This window comes from Nothobranchius furzeri, chromosome 1 (assembly GCF_043380555.1).
Source record: "Nothobranchius furzeri strain GRZ-AD chromosome 1, NfurGRZ-RIMD1, whole genome shotgun sequence".
NCBI classification, from domain to species: Eukaryota; Metazoa; Chordata; class Actinopteri; order Cyprinodontiformes; family Nothobranchiidae; genus Nothobranchius; species Nothobranchius furzeri.
In genome coordinates, this window is record NC_091741.1 from 45,807,199 (window position 1) to 45,832,118 (window position 24,920).

Sequence of the window (24,920 nt, forward strand, 5' to 3'; positions counted from 1 at the left end):
TGCGTCATCGATCGCAACGCATGCTGGGATGCTGGTAGCTGTGAAACTTTTTTCAAAAACCTTTATTAACAACTTTCAAGCAAACAACAAAGCAATTAAACTTAACTTTATTGCTGTTTTGTCTAAAACTTTCAGAGCATCGACTAATCATCCTAAAATGAACTAATTTTATTAGAAAATACATATTTTCAGAAAAGAAACTTGAGCCATTTCTCCCGCAGCAATGAATTGTGGGTAATACCCTTGCCTGTGGGTGAAGTGCAGCTTAAGGGTGCAATGGGGGCTTGAGAATCGGGACACCCTACGCACTCGCACCCCTGGCCGGGAACGCGCAAATGAAGGGCACAAGGGTGTAAGTGCGAGTATTGGGATTGGGCCAAACAGCAGAATCCTAAACTCTAGACAGACTCCGAGCAAAGAAAGAGTAAATACATTTCAAGCTAGGGGAGAAAAAGGTGAAATTCAGAAGTTGGTTCAGCATTAATTGTGTAAACGGCAACATTTTAAAGGTTTTTGTTTCCTGTCCTGTCCAAATCACAGCATGCATGAGCCAAGATAAAGGGATGGGATGCTCCTGTAGTTTACAGACTCTAAGGTGGAAAATATGTGCGCTTGGCTAGCTCAGAATTTAAGATCCACAGGTGGAAGCCGGGTGTCAGGAGGCTACGTTCCATCTGCCTATTAAAGCCTCAGTAAGGCTCCGTCTTGATCCTCCTGTGCAAGCAGCAGGTGAGAACCATCCCACAGATCTGTAACAGGAAGTGCTTGGTTTCAACGTTCAACATGGAAGATTGCACAAAGCTGAAATAACGTTCACTGTTTTAGTTCAAGAAGTAGTGAGTAAGAGCACACATCTATGAGGATGCCAAGCTGCAATGACAGCGTGTGTGTGTGTGGACTTAAGAGGTGAAGCAGGCGGAGCCTAAAGACTCATACGCATAAAGGATGCAAAAGAATCAGGATGTACGTTAGAAACACTTCAAATGAAAACAGGACAGATTGAACAGATATTGTTTCCCATCAGATCTAATGGATGAACAGGCACAGGCCCAAATTACATCCTTCAGTCTGTCAAAAGCTTTCTGAGAAAGTTCTAGTAGGTGACTCAGCATTTTTCATCAACATCCTCTCTGTTCAAACTAGTTTGTGCTGTTTCTGATGGTGGAAGCATTTATTATTACATTAGTGGAAAAAAGACTGGCGATAATATAAATCCCAGTCGCCTTAGTTAAAATGTAGTTTGTTGAGTTGGAAGGAAGAGTTGTATTTTATTTTATTCTGTGCCCAAATATTGTTCCTGGTTGCAAGTTTAATTTTAGATTGTAAGTAACTATAGCAACAGCACACAAAAGGTGATCCTAGGACGTACCCTCTGCGTTATTTAGAGGATTGTACAAACATTCAGTCATTTCTAAAGCTTTGAAGTCAGCTTTCTGCTCCCGCTTACAGCCAAAAAATAAGGCGAACATTCAGTTAAGATCAGATTATTCAACCAATGCAAACTGTACCTATTTGGGTTAGACATTCCCAGCTGAGCATTGAATTTCTCCTCTTGTCAACACCAACACTACACAGAACGAAGAGGTGCGAAAACAGGTAGTTCTTGTGAAGCACAGGAACGTGCACGAACAGCACAGTTGTGATTAATTAAGCTATTCTCAAGATGTGGGTGACCTTTCTCAAGCTAACACGTTCACAACTTCTGCAGCAGCCTGCTATTTGAATGTGTTAGCAGCGTTTTTTTAATACAGAGCCAAAGCCAAGCAGATGCATGCATCACGCTGCACAGAGATTACATAAGAATGGAATACGGAGTTCATTTAAAGGGACTTTACGGACTTTTGAATTTTTATGCTTGTGATTGCCCCCTCAGGCTAAAAGCGTAACGGCAGTAGGCTCGTGCACGAGGCACGAGTGCGGTACGTGCACACTCCTTAACGAAAATAACAGCTGAGACAGTCCCGTGTGTGTGTGTGTGGGGGGGGGGGGGGGGGGGGGACAGAGGACAGGAGAACGTGCAGCTAATTAATTAAATAATTTGGTTCTGTACCTTTCTCTTCAGCACAGCCAACAAAGGTTTATGATGGTTCAGTCCTCCTGCATGCTCAGATCATTCCCTTCCCTTGCTTGAAAAATTGTTCCAAAATGAAAGTTGAACCCACATCTTTATTTGTGAATTCAATGCCATTTGGCGAGTCTCAAATAAAAATTTGGGCATCTTACTGTAAAAATATATATCATTAATGTAAGAAAGAAACTCTAAATGAACTATGATCAAACCCAGAACCGAAGCCAGGTCTTCTGCATGAGAGTCCGACGTCTTACTAGGTGGGCTAAAGTGCCGTTGACATCTTGTGTATCTGTAAGATTTATATCCTTGATGACAGCTGAAACAACATTCAAAGAATGGTTCGGAGCGAAAATAGCTATTTTGTTGCCAATTTGCAGGAAGGGTCCTCAGAAATGTAGCTAGCTTTGTCACTAGGCGTTAGGAACAGCGACAAAGTGGCACTACCTCTCTCTCTGCTGCTAAAGCTACTGATAGCAAATGCTACGGGCGATGCCTGAGCGTGAACGCGCATGAAGCAGCCTGCTCGACCCGAGCAGCTCTCTTTTTCTGTGATTTTACAGAAAAACAGGCAATCACAGTAAAAATGCCAGGGCTCATTCTACAGGACCAGGGCATTGCAGGAGAATGTATGAAGAAGAAATGTATTATTTCTATACATGTTTTGGCTGTCAAACTTCCATAATGTCCCTTTAAACACAATGTTTCTAAATCTCATGTTTAGCACGTAGCAAGCAAACACAGGCCACATGCACTCCAATACCCTCAATGCCTCCAACCTGGTCTATGCACATGATTTAGTACGCCAAGGAGCTCTAGAGCCAAATTACAATGCACCAAAGTCCTCTTCCTCTTCTTTATAAAGCAGATAGATAAAGCAGGCTGTCAAGAGTGCCCCGGCCAGCTACAGAGAGACCACGCGCACACACGCACACACACACACACACACACACACACACACGGAGACATGTCCAACGCACAAGTCAGACTGATGTATTATAATTACTGGACAAAATCAAAGACATAAAATGAGTCAGTGTACAGACCACACACAAGGTAAATTAACACAACGTTCTTTAACTCCAGCAGATATGATAAGACCATCCCCCGATAAACCCTCTCCTTGGGCTCTCCATATATTTAACTTTTATACAGACGACACTTTAGTCACTTTATTCACTTACTCAGTGATTTTTGCATACTTTACTGTTTTATCCATCTCAAGGATTTTTGCACATATTTTTCAGTTTTATCCATCTTCTGCTGCTTTATTACTTCCTTATTGCCTATTTATTCAATGTTCGTATGTCCAACATCATGCTGCTCTGCTGTTATTTTTTTTTAATTGCCCCTCGGGGATAAATAAAGTTTTTCTGATTTCTGATCTGATCTGATTTCTGACAACAACCTTTCCTTGACATTTAAACATGCTTTCAGGATTGTTATAGATTATTCATAATTTGCTTCTAATGTCTTTGTTCATTATAGTAGCTTCCTAAAATCTGGTTATGAAAAGTATTTTTTAAAGAAACATTAAATGATAATCCTAATTTCCATCACAATGCAATGTTCTGCTTTGAAGACCTGCATCCTGGTAATCTCAAGCATGTTACTTTAAAAAATAACACCATTCTAGAAGTCCAGATCCATGTGGCTGCAACCCCATAATTGTAAGCCTAGACAGGTGGTCGTAATTCATCGGCTGTTTGGCCCATATGCATCATTCGACTTAGCTTAAAAGGTTGAGTGCATCTCATACTGGGGTAAACTAACTAAAAGGAATGGAGAATAAAGAAAATCAAATAATGTTGACAAATGTGGAAAAATGACGTCTTAGAGGTTTTGCCGATGTGTCGTGTTACACTTCCAGTAATGGAAAGACTGAAACCCATCCATCTGGGTCGTTTAAGGTTCGACTTAACAAAATACAGCGGGTCTTTCATGAAATTAAAAGCAGGCATTCATAGAAAATGGACAAGAATAAATTGTTTACTCTGCATAAAACTAGGAGACACAAGTTCTGCTCCTTTATCTGATGTAGCATGTCATGTTCCACTTACCTGAAGACAGGCCACTCCAATCCCCACAGCACCAATGACCAGAAGGTGTTCTGTAAGAAACTCCTCCAGCTTAGTGATGCAACCCCCCTGCAGACAAAAACACACAAAAAGGCTGCGGATTCCAACGGACTACAGAAGACAAAAATACAAGCGCTAACATTTTCTTTAAGCTTTAAAATGCATCAAGGTAATTGGACTTTTTTAACTATTAAGCATCATAGTTCAGCATCACTTACTGACCTCCACCTTGTAGATGTTGGAGGGGTGGTCCCTCATCCCACAGAAAGGCGTGATTGTTTTACAGCAGCTGTCAGGCACCACTCTGCTTTCTGCCTGCGCTGACAGAATGTACACACTCAGCATCCAGTCCTGGGAGTTGTTGCTTCCACAGCATTTGAACTGGAGAGGCAGAAAAATAAAAGCAAAAACTTTTGTTACATCCACTTCCACCAAAAAGGCTCTTATCTGAAGGCTTGTTCTTCCACTCAGAAACACTACTTTACTTGATGTGAATCTCGGAAAAGTCATTTGTGTGAATCCTAATAATATGCACAATAAAATTTCAGTAAACAACTACAAACCGAATAATAAAAAATGCAAATCCACACATGTTGGTCCTAGCTAAAGCCGGGCGTACACTGTGCGACTTTTTCACTTTTTTTGAGCCGATTTTCCTCTCGTGCGAGAATCCACGAGATCGGGGCGAGTTTTGCGCTGAGCGTCGTGTAGTGTACGGGGGTTACGAGAGGCGATTAACACCACGTGACCAGCTACCGATCAGCAATCGTGAGCTCGCACGGACTTCTGGCGTGTTTGATATTTTGCTCGTCCCTCGTGAGGGTATCGCACTGTTGAAGCGGCGCTGCGTGCAGCTGCGGCCCAAAAAGTACCAGAACCGCTCACGGCGCATGCGCATTCCTGCATCAACACCGCTCGCTCGCTATTTCCCTAATAACACACGTTGTTCGTTTTTATTTATACACGTTTTTTACTCACAAGGATTGTCAAGAAAGCGTGTTTGTCGTGTTCATGTCAAATTAAACTGATCACAAAACACAGATTTACTATATTTATTTCGTTTTCCTCATCCAACCCCCATAAATCCCTGTGTGTCCTCCTGCAGCACTCCCGAAGGACAACAGGCAAGACAAAAAAGTCTGACGTGTTGTGTAAAAACTGCTATTTTTAGCATATTTTTAGGTTCGACGTGTTGCTACCAGACGTACAGTGTGAGCAGTCAGGTCGCATCCGAGAACTGGGTCGTACAGTGTGAGCACATGACTCGTGAGATCTGCCCTGAGAGGAAGTCGTACAGTTTGAGCTGAAGTTTGAGTGAAAAAGTCACACAGTGTCCGCCCAGCTTAAGGAAAGCAATTTGCCCATACATCCTGTTGCAGGCTGTCCACTGCTGCTGTGATGGCCTCCTTCCCGGGCTGGGCATAATTCTCAGCCAACGTCTGGTTCAGATGCAGCTTGAGCTCCTCGCTCAGCTGGAAGAACAAACATTGCAATGTGCTGATTTCACAAGTTTAATGTTGCATTTGCACAACAGAACAAGTTGCTAAACTCCTGCAGTGTCAATGCTAGCAGGCTAGCTTTGTGTTTTCTGCACAACATCACTCAGGGCAATCAAAAAAATCACAACTTACCCTCTGATAATACACATAAGCCAGTACTCCAGCTACCAGCTCAATCAGGAAGATCAGCAACAGGAAGAAGAAATACTGCAGAGGAGAAATGAGACAGAAGAATCAAGGCGTGGATTCATTTAGACATTTTAGCTCCTTAATCATCAATGCAGTTGTCACTTAAACTAACTCCTTGCCCCTCAAGCTGCTTAAAATTGAGATGGCTAAATATACATTTCCATCATCTGCCCCTCTGCTGCGTATATCACGTCTAACACAGGTGGGAATGCAGCAGAGAAATCAGACAACCAGAAAAATAATGTGACAGCCTGAGGAATCCGATGTGAAATTTAAAACTCATTATAGTCGACTTGAAATCATTAAAATGATGATTTTTGGCTGTCAGTCAAAAAAGAAAACAAGAACGAGGTGTCGTGTTACTATAATTAACCACTAAAGGAAGGAGCTAAAACAAATGTGACACACAAAAGCAAACAGCTCAGAGTTTTAAGATTCATCCATAATGCTAAAATAAAGGTTAGAATAAAGACTGCTCATTCTAAAAGTCTAATGAGCCAAATAGAAAACAGTTTTTATAAGTTTTTCTGCTGCATTTAATTGTTCCAACACCCATCACAAACAAGGCGTGTGCCTTGTAAGACAGAACTAATTGGACCCAGATGTCAGAGTGAGACAAAACAGTGAGACCACAGCACCATCATGCTGCTTTAAAATCCACCAGAGAGACAGATGCTTCTACCCCCAAATAAACAACAAACAAAGAGATGCCTGTTGGCGGGGAACAGCTGCAGGGGAAGACTACAATAAAAGAATATTGAACAAACACAAAAATGTTTCTTTCAAGGTGTAGAACTGTTTGTCTAAGTCCTGAGGGACAACCAAACGCACACTGATGAGGTATAATCTTAAAAATTACAGCGTGTTACTAATAAAATGGATGGAGGAGGCTGGCAGCTGCTCTTTCAACAAATAAAGCTCATCATTAGTTAAAACGTGCATGAGTGGACAATGCAAATAAACACCAAATAAATACTAAAATGGAGATTTCACCGGTTTGCTTTAGTCATAACCACAACATGCGTCTGTAAAAATCTAAATGAACTTTAAACTGATTATGTGAAGAGTGAAGACTTCATTCTCTTAGTGGGAAAAGAGCGAGGTTTTGGTGCATCTGTGGATTCCTACTATCACTACTCAGTCATTTTGTTATGCAGAAACACATCCTGCTCTGCCGTAAGACTAAAAAATAGTCTCGCGGTCCATAAATCACGGCCTTTAAATGCACTTATTAATTTCTCGAACTGATCTAATACCACATCAATGCCATTTGCACTACTAACTGTACTGCAGATCCCAAATCCACCATACATCCACCTCTCAGCTCTTGCAAGCCCTTTGCTTTTATTTTCTTCCTGCATCCACCAACAGTTGATAGGCAGAGCTATAAATAGCCCTGCAGCAGAGAACATTCACCTCCCACCTGCTCTTTTCCCCTAGTGAGCCATGTCCCTGTAAAATAATGAGGACGGTAACGGCCACGTCGGAGTCATCCGTCATCGTCTCATGACACACCTTAAAACCAGGTTTGGCACAAATCAGATACATGTTAAATTCCTGGATTGGTGTTATGCACCTGCAGCAAATGTTGCATTAGTGAGCAAGCTGATGGCATCCAAAACTGACGCCGATGTGCATCAAAACACTGGTCTCTGTACGTTTTTGTAAACAAACATCTTGTAGAACACCCACTAGCACATATGAAACAAAGACATTTAACATAAAGTAAACAGGCATTCTACATCTTTACTACATGTGAAAATGTCACTGAGTATAAAGACCCTCATTAATCTTGCTGCCTGAAGCACATTTAAATGGACCACATAGTGAATAGACTTCAGTTCTAATGGGATTAATAGTCCTGTTGACTACCAGAGCACTTTACACCACAAACCGCATTCACTCAGTTCAGACACATCCAACACTTCATGATCTTTGCAGCAGCAATTTGTGCTTTATTCTCTTGGGGAACCATGAACTGAACTACTAACCCTTGACAACTGTCTGGAGAAGCCACAAATTCCCTGTTCTAATATTAATTATCTGCTTTGTGATAAAAAATGAAAAATATGGAGAAAATAAATTCCTATTCACCCATAAACATACAATTGTTCAAGATTCCCAAAGACTAATCCCTTTAGCTAGCATGTATTAAAGGTGTTGAACTTGTTTATTCAATACATTTGCAGTGGTCCCTAGGAACGAATGCCTTGTAAGTGGTACTCGAGGTAAAAACAAGCCCAGAAGTATCTGTATCAGCGTGGAGAAGATAGTGGAAGATCAAGGCAGGATTTGGAGTCTTGTTTCATGATATGCGGACATCTCTCCTCTGACTGGACAACAGTAACGTGACTCTACCACGGACTCCATTTGCTTTGCAACATTATTTTATCTCCACATATAACACAAGCCTGCTAATGCTAACGGTTAGCTTTTACTAGTCGAGACATTCTGCTGTTTCCTGGATGCTAAACCAACAACAGCTTTCCCCGTCGCGAGTCAAGATGGGCGAGTCCATGAGCGTTAAGTGACGGTGTGATGTCACGATGTCAGGCTTTTCGTTTCCTAGCGTTTCACTGTCTATTTTCTATCAGAAGCTAATGCAGGAGATAGGCGTAGCCTGCATGACAAACCTATTGACCGACTATAATCAGAAATAACCATTAAAATAATGTTTTTTCAGTCATCTATGCATGCTCTGGTCACTTCATTAGGTGCACCTTGCTAGTACCATGCTGGACCTGTTATTGCCCACAGAACTGCCTTTTTTTTTTGTCAAAGATCAACAAGGTGGCTCTGGTCTATTTTGGTATTACCGTCACCCAGTTATACCCGTGAAGTGAATCTCCTATCCTAAAGTTTCTGGGCTGGATTGAGATCTGGTGACTGCGGACACCTTTACCACTACAAAAAAGTCACAAACAGCCACTCTGTCACTCTGAGCTCACCGTTGACAGACAGCTTCTCTGTTCCCGGATGACAGCACAGCAGCCTAAGAAACCAGTAACTACAACCAAGCTGCCAGCCAGGATGAGAATATATGCTGAGACAGCGAAGGTACTGGAGGCCAGCAGACTTAAGTAGTCACTCTTCTCCACCAGGGTCCAGATTCCTACTCCCAAGACGGCAGCTCCACCCACCTGCGGAAGAAAAGGTGAGATGTAAAACACACTAAACACAAAGTTCACAAACGAGCTCCGAAAATAAAAGGACAAAACCCAGCATGAAATAAGAAAGCACTTTTCAGAGAGGGGTCAGTTCAATGTGACATGAGTCACTGGTGTAAAACATGACAAAAGAGGACAGCGGCAAACTAGGGAAAGGGCATAAAAGAGGCCGGAAAGAAGAGAGGAAAGAAGAAAAAATGGCACAAAAACCAGCCACATGAGAGTTGGGACATCAGAGATCAAGCCAGGACATAATGACTTCTTCCTCACAAACTGACCTGTTCTTCACATCTCATGACGTTCACATGCAGGCAAATAGGAAATGCCTGAAGAGAATATTTTCCTCCCCCTTTCCGTCTAAAACTAGATCCACTGAGAAGTGAGCCAAACCAGGAAGGCACCGACCAAAGGACACAGTGACTGATGTTTCTTCTCTAAAAAATAAGTGCATGCTTAAGCAAGCAGCAGGGACTAAGAAGGAAATGACTCCTTTTTTTAACCTCTCCTCTTCTTTCCATGGAGAATTCTGAAAATGTTCCACATTATCCTGACTATAGCAGTAAACTGCAGTGACATGGTGCCGTCCAGGTCTGCCTTTTCACATTTTAAAAACTCGAATCCATCTTCCACAACTCCTAAACTCTCTTTTTTGTTTTTCAAGCTGCAGTTTCAAAACGTTATACACTGTGTCTTAGGCGTAAAGCTGAGATTATTTCTTCCTAAAGGTCACTTACCCAAAAGAGAAAGTTGAAAACAAAAAGCAGATATTTGAGACAAACAGTCAACCAGTCCTCCTGATCCTCTTTATATACCGCGGACATCTTCTCACCTCCAGCTCAGTTCTGAAAGAACAGATTTAATTTGGTTTTGTTGCAATTAAATCAATGAATACAGAAAAGAGCAGCAATATTACAGAAACATGCATGATGTTTTAATGTTTTTGTGTTTGCATCGTTATCTGAAGAATAGTGTCCACACTAGTTGCAGCAAATCTTCTTTATTTTGTGCTTTATTTTCAACAACCAATATTTTTAAATGATGTGCTACCTGATCTATTTCTGCTGTAACTTTATGCACATATATTTAATATTATAGGATCAGTAACCATGACAACATTGGATTTTTTTTACTAGGGCCCGACCGATATTATCGGCCAGCCGATATTATCGGCCGATTTTGGGGTCATTAACAGTATCGGCTATCGGCCAAAAAGACGGCTGATATGGCCGATATTGCGCTCCCTATCCAGCAGATGGCGCCAGCTTTATGAACTCATGTTGTGTGGCTCCACCCCTTTGAACTTTGAACACAAATTATTGTTTTGGAATATTTTTATTTATTTATTCTTATTTATGTTTCTTATGTGCAATTATTTCCTGTCCAGGGTGAATAAGTTCACCAAGTTAACTTCCACAGAGCGTTACTTTGTTACAAAGCACAAGTATTACGTTTTATTTACTGCTGCATTTTTATTATTTTAATATTCTTATAGGGATCTTCTGCCCCTAAACTTGTGTGTGTTGTTAGATTCCCCAGTTAGCCAAGTCAGAAAAAACATTTTGTAACCAGTTGTTTTAGCATAAAGCAATGGAAGGGAAGGCTTGCATTCACCTACATTAAAAAAATTAACACTACAATGTATATTAATTCACTTACATTGTTTTATGCTAAACTAAGAAAACCAACTGCTGCCAGATCGTATTGGGCTGGTTATAAAATGCTTTTTCTGACTTGTCTAACTCTGGGGAATCTTAACAAGACACAATTTTACTGAGTGGTGGAATATTCCTTTAAGTTAAAATGTATTTGTGTAAACCACAGTTTACAAGAAAAAACTTGACTGATAGATTTATGCTCTGACTGAGTTTGTGTGTTCTGTTGTTTTTGAGATCTGCTAAATAAATCTTTTTTGCATTACTTGGAAACCCTAGTGAGTCATTGAGACAGTTCTTTGGTGTGTAATAGAGAAATAAGTTTGCACCAAAAATGCAGAGAATGAAGGGTTTAAGTTTAAGAAAATTTTTATTGCTTTTTTTTTGTGAGGGAGATTTATCGGCCATTATATCGGCTATCGGCCTTTGTTAGAAGTTTTATATCGGTATCGGCCACAAAAAAGCATATCAGTCGAGCCCTATTTTTTACATGAAAGAACAGCTGATATCCTCCTGATACGTGGCCTCTCTTGTTGCCGTTCCCAGTGTTTATATTACAGTCGACTAGTGGTATATAAACAAAAAGCTTGCAGCTCCTACATTATTAATTGTCTAGAATAAATACGAACCTTTTGAATACTTAATTGAGTGAAAGTGCAGTTTCAGGTTCTGTAAATACAAGAACATGGACTGGGTCCATGAAACGGATCTATAACGTACGTGTATAGTGTACGGTGCTGAAAACTCCTCAGGATCCGCAGCAGCACCTAAAGAAGTAATGAACTATTCCGAAGGAAGAGGAAGCATTGGAATAATATTGATTTTTAATAAGGATTAATATGGATGAAGTGCTGAAACAAACTTCATTCCTTCTTTCATTAAGCATCTTTGTGTGCTTCTTTAAAAAGATAATAAATAATTATTGCTTTACCTGTTGCAGGTAGTGCTTTGAATGGCTTTGGTTAGTAGAAATAGAGATTAGTTCTGAGAGGACAAGCTAATGGCTAGCCTGGAGGTAGTTCCAAGAGCGTTTCTGCTGTCCTAAAGTTGTGGGACACTCGTTTAATCAATACATTTGCAGTGGCCTCTAATAGGAATGAATGCCTTGTATGTCGTGCCCGGTGGATGGGGGGGTTGAGACACGGATGCACCATTTCCAGGAACTAGAAGTGAGCCACATCACAGCTGAGCTGATATTTGGACATCTCGCCTCAGATTGGACAACAGCAACACAACTCTACCACAGACTTGCAACGTTGATGTTTTATCTCCACAAAAAACACAATTTTAAAGGAGTTCTGCTGTGTGGTGGAGTAGCTAATGCTAATGGTTAGCTTCTACTAGACAAGACATTCTCTACGGTTTCCTGGACGCTAAACCAACAACTTTCCCTGTTGCGAGTCAAGATGGGTGAGTCCATGAATGTTAAGAGTCACTGTGACGTAGATCTGTCGGGCATTTCAAATCCTTGATTTGAGTTTGATCATCTATTTTCTATCAAAAGCTAATGCAGGAGATAGGTGTAGGAGACTATTTTCGTGTTTCACGAAAAACTCAGAATGACCGAATTATAATCAAAAATAAGATTTTAAAAATGTTTAATCGGTTTTCCACACATTTTAAAACAACTGCAATCACAAAAACATCATGGCAGCTTCTGCTATTTCACCAACTTTAACAGTACCACAAACTACACTGAGTGGTTCGTTGCTGCTGTTATTCACAAAGGAAAATAGCTTCAGAGCTAACCGCTGTAGCCCTTCCGAAGGCCTTTCTAAAATACACATGACTTGTGACACTTATGGCTATGCAAAGGTTAGAAAACAGCATTTGCATCACAAACTAAAATGGAATTTTTGAAACTGGAATCATTTTTAGCAGGTCCCATCAAAACTACCATGTCTGTTACACAAGAACCATATTTCTCCAGATTGATGTTGTTAAAAGTGCAATCTACAACAAGTTTTAAATTAATTATTCACCTTTCCAGTGAAACCCACTTCAAACACTCTGTAAACACATAAACAAGTAATTTTGTCTACTTTTAAATAAGTGGTAAACTGACCAATTAAAGGGACAAAATACTTTAGGTTGTAATAGTTCTATGGTCAATAACAACTGTTCAAAAAGTTTCACATAAAGTGATTTTAGCAGCTTTCTTCTCAACCTTTTCAGTATCTGACAGAGTTGTTGCTGGCCCCGCCCACTCAAACCCTGATTTGCTATATGGAGCCAAAGTCACTTTCGCACCATGGATCCTCGGAAGAACGAAAAAATGAATGCAAGTCAATGGGGCTAAAAGAGCAATTTGCTAATCCGCTCTGCTTTAGGCCCTGGATCACATATGTTGTACTAATTTTAAATGAAAACTTATGGTGGGTGTTTCGACCACGCCAGTCATGTACTTAAGAGATTTATCAGCTTGTAAAAGTTCGTAATTAGCACAACTACAAACAAGACATTGGCATGTCACATATGTGACGTCACCAGAATCTCCTCTCTCTAAGCGTAGCTGCTACTTACCAAATGGCCGGATTTATGGTGTTTTTTTTTCCTCCTGAAGGAAGGCTTTGAAGTTCGTTGAACTTACAGACATTTTCCCTCTGTTTTTCTCCGTGTCTGTTTCGATGACGTCACTTTTGTGAAGCGCATTTGTAGTCCTGGACCTTTTTTCACACAAAACCTAAAATAGCTTTTCCCCCGTGCAAAATTAAGTGTGTTCTTGGTATCAAAAATGCTTCTTTGAAATTCACAGACATCATATGTGAAATCCATGGCACATAACAACAGAATTAGAAAAAAAAACATTTTAGCTCCACTGACTTGCATTCATTTTTTTTGTTCTTCCGGGGACCCATGGTCCAGAAGTAGGTGGGCGCATGGACATCATTTGTGGGGGGAATGGGGGGGACATGACCCCTCCCCACATTTTCCAAACTCAAGTTTTGACCCTAGCACTTTTTGCCATCCAAAAACAATATTACGCTATATTAAATTGACACTGGTTGAGCTCTAGGACCAAGCGGAGAACAACCGTTTGTGTTGAAGCCTGTTTCCCGTTAGCATACTGTAAGGACACCCCACCCCCACCCCACCCCCCACCCACACACACACACACACACACACACTTCTAAAGTGAAAATTACTCCATGGATGGGCGAGACTTAGGCTCCCTATATGTTCAGATACGAGGAGCACAGAATAGGCTACAGTTGCTGCTCCTGCAGCATCAACAGATGAGTGGGAGGTTCTATGCTAATTTCCCATAATGTGTCATCTCAATAAAGAAAGGCTTGTTTTAGGCATAATTCCTATAATGAAACCCAGACAGAAAACAGATGGATGGTTTTTATTCACTTTGGTGTGTAGAGGGAGTGGAGACCCATTTCAGCACAGAAGGATGCAGAAAATAAGTTTTGCATACTATGTTCACTTTATTCCAGTTCAGTTTGTTTCTTAAGTAACTTTTGAAGTAGTGTTTTGAGTCACAATATAAAAAAGTACACGAGCATACGGTGGTCCTGATGCACCAAAACACTGCTATTGGTAAACAGCAAGACAAATGAAAGGCAGTAAACAATAAACAACACGTGTTTAAAAGTTGTTAAACACAATGAAACTGTTTCTGCTGAGCTCCGTGGTGGTTTGTGTGTCCTGCACACATGGGGGGTTCCAGGTTCCACATGGGGGCTATTATTATGACATTAATCTTAATTATTATCATTAAACACCATTTAGTTAATTATACTGTATGGTTTTCTCTTTTAAAAGGTCTCCCTTGACTGTTCTGTTATGTTTTGTTTTTTTCTGGAAACAACATGGTTTCCTTACAGAATGATCCTGTCTCAGACATTTTGGACTTTGTCCACTGCGCGTCTTTTTTCACCGAGATAAGCTTCAAATACAACAAGAAAAAAAAAACGTTCTACGATCTCGGACGGACTTTCACCCACACTTCCTCAGGATGGAAAAACACGACGCCGAGCATCCTGGAAAATGTTATTGCCACCTGCGCAATGTGGATGCGCAGGAGAAAGTTCAATCAAATCTTCCCCAGTTGCATCGATAACGTCTAAACCTCAGGGCTAACAGGATACTCACCACGCTACGCTGCTGTAGGAATAAACAGCTCCTGTTCCTGCTGTTTTCCTTCTGAACACCGACAACTTTGCGCCACTGCGTCGGTGGGCGTTAGTCCAGCTGAGCTTGTTGCTTCCAGGCTGTCCAGTCACCAGTGTGGTGCATCCGCGTGTAACTCGTATTTTAGAGACTCTGCTTTCGGGCAGCGCAAAAGCAGCAAAGAGCGAAAATCTCACGCTTTTATTTGTGTTTGTTCACTCCAATGATACAAGAATGCTGAAATAAAAAATATTATCCATATCCGTATATTAGGAGGCGTCTACATGAATGTTTTAAATAAATTATATGAAATGGGTTAATTGTATTTCACGTACCGGTATTTAAAAAACGTGCTACTATTCCGTTCTATCAGGATAGTCATTTTCTGATTGTCTGTGAACGCAGCACTGGGGTGAGAGCTAAAGCTACCTTGAATGCCACTCTGCTGTTCTCAGCACAACCCTGGTTACAGTGTAACTACATACCACCCCTGAAGTATTTCCCAAGGAAGTGTGCATGACTAAACAAAGATAACGAGTTAAAAAGGAAAATGTGCTATTCACTGTGAACAAAGCTTAACTCTTGCATCATTTTACACAAATGTTAAAGAAATTCTAAAAATCAGATGAACTGGTTTTATTTGGTTTCATACAAAGAAAAGCATCTAATCCAAAAGTACACCTTTGTGTATTATAGAAATTATAGAAAGACAATGTGAGGGAAAAGAAAATGAAGGTAATCGAAAATAATAAATCATGCACTCTAATTGAAAACCTAATTTATCTAATCTAATGCTGCATGTGCCTCAGGTTTTAACACAATAATCTTCACTGAAACATGACTTCCTTTTGAACCAAAACAGATCTCTAAGTAAAATTTTGCATTGTCTTCCACATCAGTAATTCAATACGCTAACTATTAGGAGGTTGCAATAGCTACAGGCTTGTGCATTTGTACCTGGGCTGGCAGCAACCGGTCCACTAAAACGTTATTATGTAAGGAAGGCCTTCTTCTATCACTCAATAAATCTAATTTAGTCAGAGAAAGAAAAGAAAAGATACTATGGTTTCATGGCTAGGAAATTAATTTTAGTTTTCCCCCACAAATAAAACAGGAGTTAATAGACAGTTTCTCTTAAGGTGAAATTTTATCATGCCATTGAATAGTGGGTGGCCTTTCTCTGTGCCAAGTTGGTGCATTTGTGTCCACTGTTTTTCTCCTGGAGCAGGTTTATAACCTTTTGTGCTTTTGTTCTCCGCTGAGCTCTCTTAAGCTTTCTTCTGCAAGGGGACCGTTAGGGGCGGTGCATGACTGAGCATGCGTATAAACCACAAACAGAAAGACAACACGATACTCTTCAGTGTGTGCATGGGCCGTTTTATGAGTAACAAGAAGAAACCAACATTTTTGTAAAACTGTGTCCAAAAACAGTGACTCTCTTGTTCTGTGAGGTCTCAGCCAAATTATGGGTGCTTGGATTTGTGCCTTTGCTTGTTGAGGTGATGGATGTTTTTAGAGAAACTTCAAAAAGGAGGAAAAATGTTGAAAGTGACTGATGTGTAAATGTTTTAGATCTTTTCACACTAAATCAAGATGCAATGACGCTTGTGCATTTTTGTTTGTCTCTTATAAGAATGTTATTGGGTGGACGGACGGACGGATGGATGGACGGATGGACAGATGGATGGATGGACGGATGGACGGATGGATGGATGGATGGATGGATGGATGGATGGATGGATGGATGGATGCTTGCAAATTTATTTTATGAAAATGTTGTGTTAAATTAGCAATCCAATAGCATTGAAGCTTTTTCTTCTATTGACTGACCTCTTGTGGTCAGAATGGCCTGGAAGTTAGACAGCGCTCCAGCTGAAGATAAGCCCCAGAGCTTGATTTAAAAGAGAAGATAATAGCAATTATTTCTGCAGGACAGGTCAACATCTCAATGGTGTTGCAGATTACAAAAATCAAATAAAGTGTTCCTACTGTGCATCCGCTTTGCTGCATTTTGTTGATAGGATAGGGTGAACTGCAACTAAATGAATTCCTTGGAGGCTATTGAAAATGAATTAGAAAAGCTATGAGAGCTTAGGGCAAAGCTTCCTGTCTGAAAGTACGAAGATACACACAAATTATTAGAGAAACACTAGTGTTGAAAGCAATCTGTGTATGGGAATTCACTGTCAGCAGATGGAACTGGGCTAGGAGGAACAGCACCAGACCGATTTGGCTGATGAAACAGATGACTGAATGGATCAGCGCCAAGCTTTCCACCAAAACTGATTATTCTCCAATTATAGCCTGGTAGGATTTTTTTGAGGATTATCAAAAAAAAAAAATTTGCACCAACTGTCATCATCAGTGGATGAATACTACTGACTGGTGATGCTCAGGGACATTTTAGCACTTCCATTAAGATTCATCATTGTCAGTGAGCAGCTGTTGAATGGATTCCCATGAATTTTCTCATAATATCTCTCAGATTCTGTGATGGACTGGCAACCTGTCTAAGGTGTACCCCGCCTGCTTGCCCGAAGACTGCTGGAGGTAGGCACCAGCCTCCCGCGACCTTACGTGGATCAGCGGGTAAAGAAAATGGATGGATGGATTTCTCTCTGACAAAAAAAAGGCTATTTAATATTTCTTTTCAAATATTTACGGTCCTATCTGGAATCACTGGCTGGATTTATGCTGTAGCATACCCCAAAGGCCACTATTTACATCACCAATGACCTGAAATTAACGTTTTAATTTTGAGACCAAACACCCCATCTGTCTGGCCTCCAAACAAGAAAGCACTGCACAAGGCCTTGTTACCGAACAAGGAAGCCATAATATCTTTGCTCAAGGTCTCATCCAGAAGACGAGACCACCACTTTCTGAATAAAGTTCATCTTCCTTGATTCATAAATTACATTCTTACAATGTGTTTAAATCCAAAGTGTATAAATATGTGGTGTGTGCATTAATCGGTGATGTGTTCAAAGGAATATAAATGCTGTAATGTTTCATTTCAGACCTTAAATTACACCAGATTAGTATTTGTTGATTTGATGTTCAACTCCTCCACTTGAGGTAAGACCTCTCTCCCGACCCGGAGTTGGCAAGCCACCCTTTTCCGGTCGAGAACCATGGTCTCAGATTTGGAGGTGCTAAATTTGTAAACAAGAATTAATATAAGCTGGATCAATTCCTGATCTAAGCAGTTCTCCAGCTGCCTCCTGGTTCGGCCAAACCGGTGAGCATGCATTTGAAACCATCCTTTCTTTTGACCTCAGGTCAAAACATTGCTCTGCAACGCTTGCAGGTGATATCAAACACAGCAGCTCTTTAAAGTGACATTGTGTAGTTTTTACCATTAATCTCTAGAAATGTCCATAGAATTGTTGTTGTAAAAGAATTAAAAGATGCCCAGTTGACGAAAAATAGTGGTGGTTTCATAACATTTAACCATAAATACCTGTTCTAAAATACATAGGAACGGGTCTAAGTCTCTGGGTGACACTATACTGGATACCATTTTTTCTTCTACGGAAACCCATGAGGACAAAATGCATTTACTGATTTGTAACAAATGGTTACAAAACTTTCACAATTAATAAACGTTGTTGCTTTACACATGTACCTATTCACTTGTTGCCAGTGGTGAAAGGGAATCTGATGTTCTTGTTATTTTGCTGGAGGTTGTGCTCCCAGGGATTTTTGACCCTAATGGCCATCCGTTGGTACGGTCTTACTTAAAGAGCAGGTCAAGTGTGCCTCAGAGTCCTTCTCCACCCACGTATCAATTTTTAAAACTGCAACATTAGTAGGTGTTGCCTGGCGGACCGAGAGGGCGGAGCCGCGGCAGTGACGAAGACGATGGGTAACAAGACTATGCTAGCTCACATCGCTCTGAGCAGTCATTAGAAGTGGAGGAAGTTTCTCCCCCTCCTTACCCAGACACTCGAGAAGAAAGGAACCAAGTCTATTTGGAGGAGACAAGCGGACCTGAGCATTATTGTTTTGAGCTTGCGAGTTGCCTGAAACTACCGGAACCGACTGAACAGAACAAGCTCTGAATGGTAAGTAGCCGTTAGCCATAGCATTAGATTAGCTGCTGGGTTTGGCTCCATGGCCCTAGAGAGCTAGTATTCAGCATGTTTTAGAGGTTTATCTGCTTCAACACACCTGGTTTTAATCAGCAACAAATAGCTGAGCTGGTTAACAGCTAATCTAACCTGTTAAAGCAGGAAAACCACTGAAACGTGCTGGATAGCAGCTCTCCAGGAGCCCTGGGCTCAAGTTACAGTCTGCTGCATAGAAAGTTATGAAAATACCCCATGAGAAAATTATTCTGTAATGTGTTCAGCCAACTAATACTGCCCTGATTTCATTATTTATTTACTGATACTAGCTGCTCTTGGTTGTAGGTGATCCTCTGGTGTCTGCAGGTGGTCTCCTCTGCTGGCGTCGTCAGGATCAGGAGCTTCCAGAAGAATGTGCCTTTCAATGACTCTTTCCCCCTTATTTGTTATATTATTTAAATAAATCTCATTTTACATATTTCCTGTTTTTGTTCATGTCCATAAATACATAAACATGCTTGAAATTAAAACGAGCTTTTAACAGTGAGGTGCTAGTTTAATTCATCACAATAGAGCTAGTTAAACATGCAACTAAAATGTGATAATCAATGTAATTTATAAATATCCATTAAAATATCAAAACTGGAATCAAAATGAGACATTTGGCAGCACAAAAAACTTGTCAAACACAATATTTATTATAATAATTGTAGGCAGACAGGAGACAGAGCTGATGGAGGTTCTCAGTCATCGAAGGATGGCTGAAGGCTTTCCAGGAACAGGATATGTGGTGTTGTCTCTTCTCTCTATTCTGCCAGATGAGCTGATAGGTTACAGGTGTGTGAGGACATCCTCATGCTGTCATAACCAGATGACAGGAGTTATCAGGTGATCAGCCAGGCTAATGATGAGATACAGAAAGAAAACAAATCCAGGACAGTGTACAGTAATAATAATATGTGGTGTTGCTCACCTTATTTGCTCTTATAGTGTATTAACGCATGCCTGCCTCATGGTGTAGAGTCGATATTTTGCTGAGTGTCCTGCAATAATGCAGGTTATTAGTTAATTTACTTTTGATAGCAAAGAACAAAATATTTAATGTAAAAGTTATTTACCAGGTGAATCAGCTCACACGTCACCACCAAGTGTCACAGGGCCAGAATCAGTAGCCCCCTTCATGATGTCAGGATGTAATCACATATTTAATTGTTAATATCTTAAAAATTCTGAAATGTTTTAATTTTTTTTTACCTTGAACAGTTCACTGAGCTTGCACTGTCACTGAGGTGGAAGCTGGAATCAACAGCAGACACCTCACATCTTGGTCTTTTCAGGGGTGTGGACGCTGCTCTCAGACTTTCTGGAAGATGAATTTCCGTCATGGTCCCTGTGTCACAAGACACACTGCGGCTGTGAGCTCTATTCTGGGTGGCTATGTAAAAACAAAGAAGCAGCACATTTATAAATGATTAAAAGAGCATAAAATCACGTGTAACAATAATCTGTAAAACAAATTAAAACTAGAACGTGATAATAAAATGTTTAGAAGATTATTAAAAATAATTCATCTTTGCTACAGGTAAGGCTTCACGTCAGCCTGGACAAGTGCGTTCTTGCAGACTACTAAATCAGTCTGACAGCCAATGTCTTGGATAGATTTAGCCTGAAAAAAAATTGAAGCACGTTGTTGTTGGAGTTTATAAAGTCAGATAATATACAAAAGAAACTGTCCTATATAGGCACTTTATAACATTCCTAGTGTGTGATCGTTATTATAACGTAAAAGTCAGTCACATATGATGTGAAGAGAGCCTGAAATGCGACCTCCTGAACAGAATTCCTCACAGAACCGGGTCACGCTGTGCTGGATTTCACGCTGTAATGATGTATGTCAACTAGTGCTGCGTTAGCTAGAGCCACTGTTGCAGAATTGCGGACTGACACAAAAACAACCTGAATTTTCTCTGAGCCAGACAGTAATAGTCATGTGGACCGTTTCGTCGGCCACATCCCGTTCCACATTTTTGACAAATCAGCCCGAAGGCAGTGCAGACTGATGTTAGCTAAATTAAGTGAACCACGTCTCTCAAGCTTTGCATTTAGGTAGGGAATTGTCTTTAGAAGATGTTAAAAATTTTATTTAGCTTACTCACCTCAGACTGGAGCCCGCCATGGTGGGGGAGCAGAGTCGGTAGGCTGCATCTGAATCGCGGAAGAGCCACGGTGGGCACGGCCTCCCTCTTCAAACGGAGACGTGCAGAATAACCCTGTTCAAACTCCATCATGTTGGCGAAGGAATCGCGGGTAAAATGTTGGTTGCAAACTACAGCACCAGGCGGGAGCTGACTGTTTTCCAGACACCGATTGCGCGCAACCGCTGGCGCCTAATTTCTAAGTCCAGCGGAAAGGAGTGCAACCCCACAGAGCCACCGAACCCACTACACTACACCTTCTCACCACACTAACACGATATGGAGCACTAAACCCGAACTACTTTCCTAATTACACTAACAGCCAAACACTAACTAAACTACAATATCCAACAGCCAAGCTAACACTAAATAAGTATGTATAACACTAAAAGCTATGCTAAAGATTAGGATATGCTAATGCTATATGCTAATGCTGATCTACTGCTAACTGTCCTACACTCGCTTGCAAATCCAACTCCCAACTTGCCACAAGGCGTGGCCGAGACTCTCGATGCTTTCATAACTTTGACAGAGAGCTGCTACGTAGTACTCTACTGGTTTACGTAGTATCTTTCTCTTTAGCCATTGGCTAAAATTTATTCAAAATGACTCAAACTCTATGTTTTAAGCTGAAGGTGGCGCTATACTGTGGTATTTAGGCAGAATTTCTAATTTTTAAAGAAAATGCACCAAAATGCTAAAATAATGAATACACACATTTAAAACACTATTAGACACTCATTTATACAGCTCATCAGCGAAAAAAAAAGTTTATTTAGACGTTACTTGCTCTTTAAACACAAAAGTAATGCTTGTTTGCAATCATTTAGGTATGTACTGCCACCGAACAGCCTCAGACACAAAATAAGCATTCCAGCTTCCTGCCGTCACCTGGAGGTATCTTAGACCAGATGGGTCGTATCAGAGCTACTCACGAGTTCTGTTGCCAACCCACTGGATCGCTTGGGCACCTCCACACAAGGGTGCATAGACTCGGCACAAATGGCATTGGATGGTTTTTAATAATAATCTCTAGCTTATCAAACCATACAGCCAAATTAATTTCACAAACCAGACATCACAAGATCTCTCAGATACTTAGAAGGTTTTGCTTTAACATCTAACTTACATTCCATCATTCCATTCATCATCTGTTAGCTGTACAACCATCATTTCATTCATATTTTGCCATGTACAATCATTTAGTTTGGGAAAATAGAATTAAATTCATTTTTATAACTATATTCTTGACTCTGTCTGAATTAATGTGAAGTGTGTGTGTTCCCTGAATAAGTCAAAAAACTAAAGTCTTCTGATTAAACATTCAAAAACCAATCAGATTAGTATTTCATATTTATATTAAATATCACATCTTATTGATCATTTAATATATATGCAGTCGATCCTTAATGCTACAATGCGAAACTGTAAAAGTGATCAGTGGATGTATACCTATAACTTTTGAAATAAACATGAAGATGACCACCACAATCAACTGTGTCAGTTTGCCATTAGGTTGATTAACATCAACTTGCTCTTTTAGCAGAGTCTCTTACAAGTCACTGGCCAACTAACCAGCACAAAAAGTCACTAACTTAGTCAATTTTACAAATATTGAGCCATGGGAGGCGCCAGGTAGTAGCTTGTGGTTGCTAAAGCAACAGCAAGATTTGGCTCAAATGGCTTAGCAACCCAACTCTAGAACCCCCCGCACTCTTCAGTCTGTGCCGACGAAGAACATCCCCTTACACTTGTGTATTGAGCTAGTGTCACATAAGGTGTGGAACACGGACAAAACATTTTTTATATGATTATTCCTGATTATAATCGGTAACTCTGAGTTTTTCATATAGGTTGAACATGAAAATAGTCTCCTACACCTATCGCCTGCATTAGCTTCTGATAGAAAATAGACGGTGAAACTCTAAGAAAAGCCTAACAGATCTACATCACACTGTCACTTAACATTCATGGACTCACCCATCTTGACTCAAGACGAGGAAGACTGTTGAGGTTTTAGCATCCAGGAAACAGCAGAGAACATCCCGACTAGTAGAAGCTAACTGTTAGCATTAGCAACTCCACCACACGGCCGGAGCTCCTCCAGGCTTATGTTATTTGTGGAGATAAAATATCCATGTGCCAGAGCAAACAGACTCAGTGGTAGAGTCGCATTGCTGTTATCCAATCAGAGGAGATATGTCCAAATGATTCCAAATCCTGTCGTGTTAAGCTCTCTTCTGACACTCTGCAAATTCCTGAAACAAGCTCATCTGAGCACTACTCAACTACTACCATATTACCATTAGAGTAGCTAATGCTAGTGGTTAGCTTTTAGTAGCCGAGATGCACTCTGCTCTCTCCTGGCCACACAATCAACACAGCATTCCACAGTCGCAAGCCAAGATGGACGGTGCCATGAGTATTAATCCTATCTTTGACCTAGAGGAGACCGGCTTTTCTGCTCCATCGTTTTCCTGTTTGTTTGCTTTCTGCAGCTAATGCAGGCAATGAGGGTTGAAGAAAATGCTTTACATTCAGCATGCGAATGCAACTCAGAGTGACTGACTGTTTAAAAAAAATAAGATAGCATCACACAATTTTTCAGAGAATGAGAACTTTAGCCTCAACTGTTGGCGTCAGCCTGCCTGCTAGAGGCAATATCACATCAACCAAATGATAATTTCAATAAAACTCTCAGAAATGTATCATCGGATGCACATCTGCAACTTGAAGTGCACAAAAGGGCTGAAGCCACTCTGTGTGTCATCTGTTAGAGCAAAAATTTAGTGTCATTATGGTTAAGAGTCATCCCCAACACATATTACAAGTGTTAAAAGATCATGCAGGACCTTTTGATACGGCGGCAGGCTGCGTAGTCCTTTATTATCTGAAGTAATCAAGCTCCCATCAGCATCTTCTCTACAGATTTTATTGGAAAACCTAAAAAACAAAACAGCTAGTTAAAAAAATAATGGGTTGAGAAGGATCTTGACAGGATACACCCTCCCAGCTTTTTAACAGCTTCGTGAGGCTTGTACATCACTCAGTAGTAGCCTGCCCACCTCTTTCACTCATGACACCAGCCTGCCCCCACACAGATTGGTGTGTGTGTTTGTGCGTGCGTGTGTGTGTGATAAAGTAGAAGCAGGACTGAAACGCGTGGGCCAATGTTCTCAAACACGACCGATCGTGAGGCTCATTCATAACGGTGACTAAAACCTGATGTGTTTCATTGTGTTTTGTCTTTCATTTGCAGGCCAGGAGATCAGTTAGTCTTCTGACAAATCTATTTTTCTTACATTGTTCAAAATGAATTACTCTTGACTCAAGATTCCAAAAGAAATATGTATGAGAAAGAAAATGACACCTTATCACAAGAGAAAGTCTTCAGAATAAAGAACAAAACGAAGCAGGAACCTTATGAAACTTAAACCTGTATTAAACACTAGCTGTGAGGGAATTCCAATAAAAATGATCCAACAATTCTAACGTTTGAAGTACCTGTTTGTGCTTATGGTGTCTCTCAGTGGCGAGCAGCGTGTGTAATCAGGTGGAAAATTGAATTAGAATGATTTAGAGTCAGTCAAACAAAAGGTCGATGTGAGATGTGAGGGAAACTGGTGCAGTTTTAGAGAAAAACGTGTGACCTAAAGCTTCAGCGGGGGAAGGCACTGAGTGCTGGATAGCTCACAAATAAGCATGAAATGATGTAATAAGTACACAGCTTGCTATAAAATCAAAATGCTATTTTTGTTGTGACAGAAGTAAAAATAAACAAAAATCAGTTAAGAAACTATTGGTGTTTTTTTTACTTGTGCAGATTAAAAGTTCTTACTGCAGCTTGAGGTTTTAGAATACTCTATGTTGCATCAAAAATACA

General features: G+C 40.5%; 1 protein-coding gene across 2 annotated transcripts; it reads right to left on the minus strand.

Annotated features, from left to right (window-relative positions):
• Positions 1–320: 320 nt before the first annotated feature.
• On the minus strand, positions 321–14,891 carry tspan11 (tetraspanin 11). Of its 2 annotated transcripts, XM_015959583.3 has the most exons (9): positions 14,755–14,891; positions 9,736–9,843; positions 8,783–8,974; positions 5,778–5,852; positions 5,514–5,618; positions 4,369–4,527; positions 4,129–4,215; positions 2,848–2,972; positions 613–749 (listed from the first exon to the last, which is right to left on the minus strand). In XM_015959583.3, exons 2-8 carry the CDS (start codon positions 9,820–9,822, stop codon positions 2,895–2,897), a joined length of 783 nt encoding a protein of 260 aa, XP_015815069.1. In that variant the 5' UTR covers positions 9,823–9,843; positions 14,755–14,891; the 3' UTR covers positions 613–749; positions 2,848–2,894. The 2 variants fall into 2 exon arrangements, with proteins under 2 accessions (XP_015815079.1, XP_015815069.1); XM_015959593.3 differs by lacking the exon at positions 2,848–2,972 and having other exon boundaries at positions 321–749.
• Between the last annotated feature and the right edge of the window lie 10,029 nt (positions 14,892–24,920).

Bases quoted from the DNA above. Each gene is read 5' to 3' on its own strand.
- tspan11 (XM_015959583.3), bottom strand. From the start codon at position 9,822: ATGTCCGCGGTATATAAAGAGGATCAGGAGGACTGGTTGACTGTTTGT. The intron at 8,975-9,735 runs GTAAGTGACCTT...TTTCTTCCGCAG, and splicing joins TTTTCAACTTTCTCTTTTGG to GTGGGTGGAGCTGCCGTCTT. The intron at 5,853-8,782 runs GTGAGCTCAGAG...TCTCCTCTGCAG, and splicing joins AGAGAAGCTGTCTGTCAACG to TATTTCTTCTTCCTGTTGCT.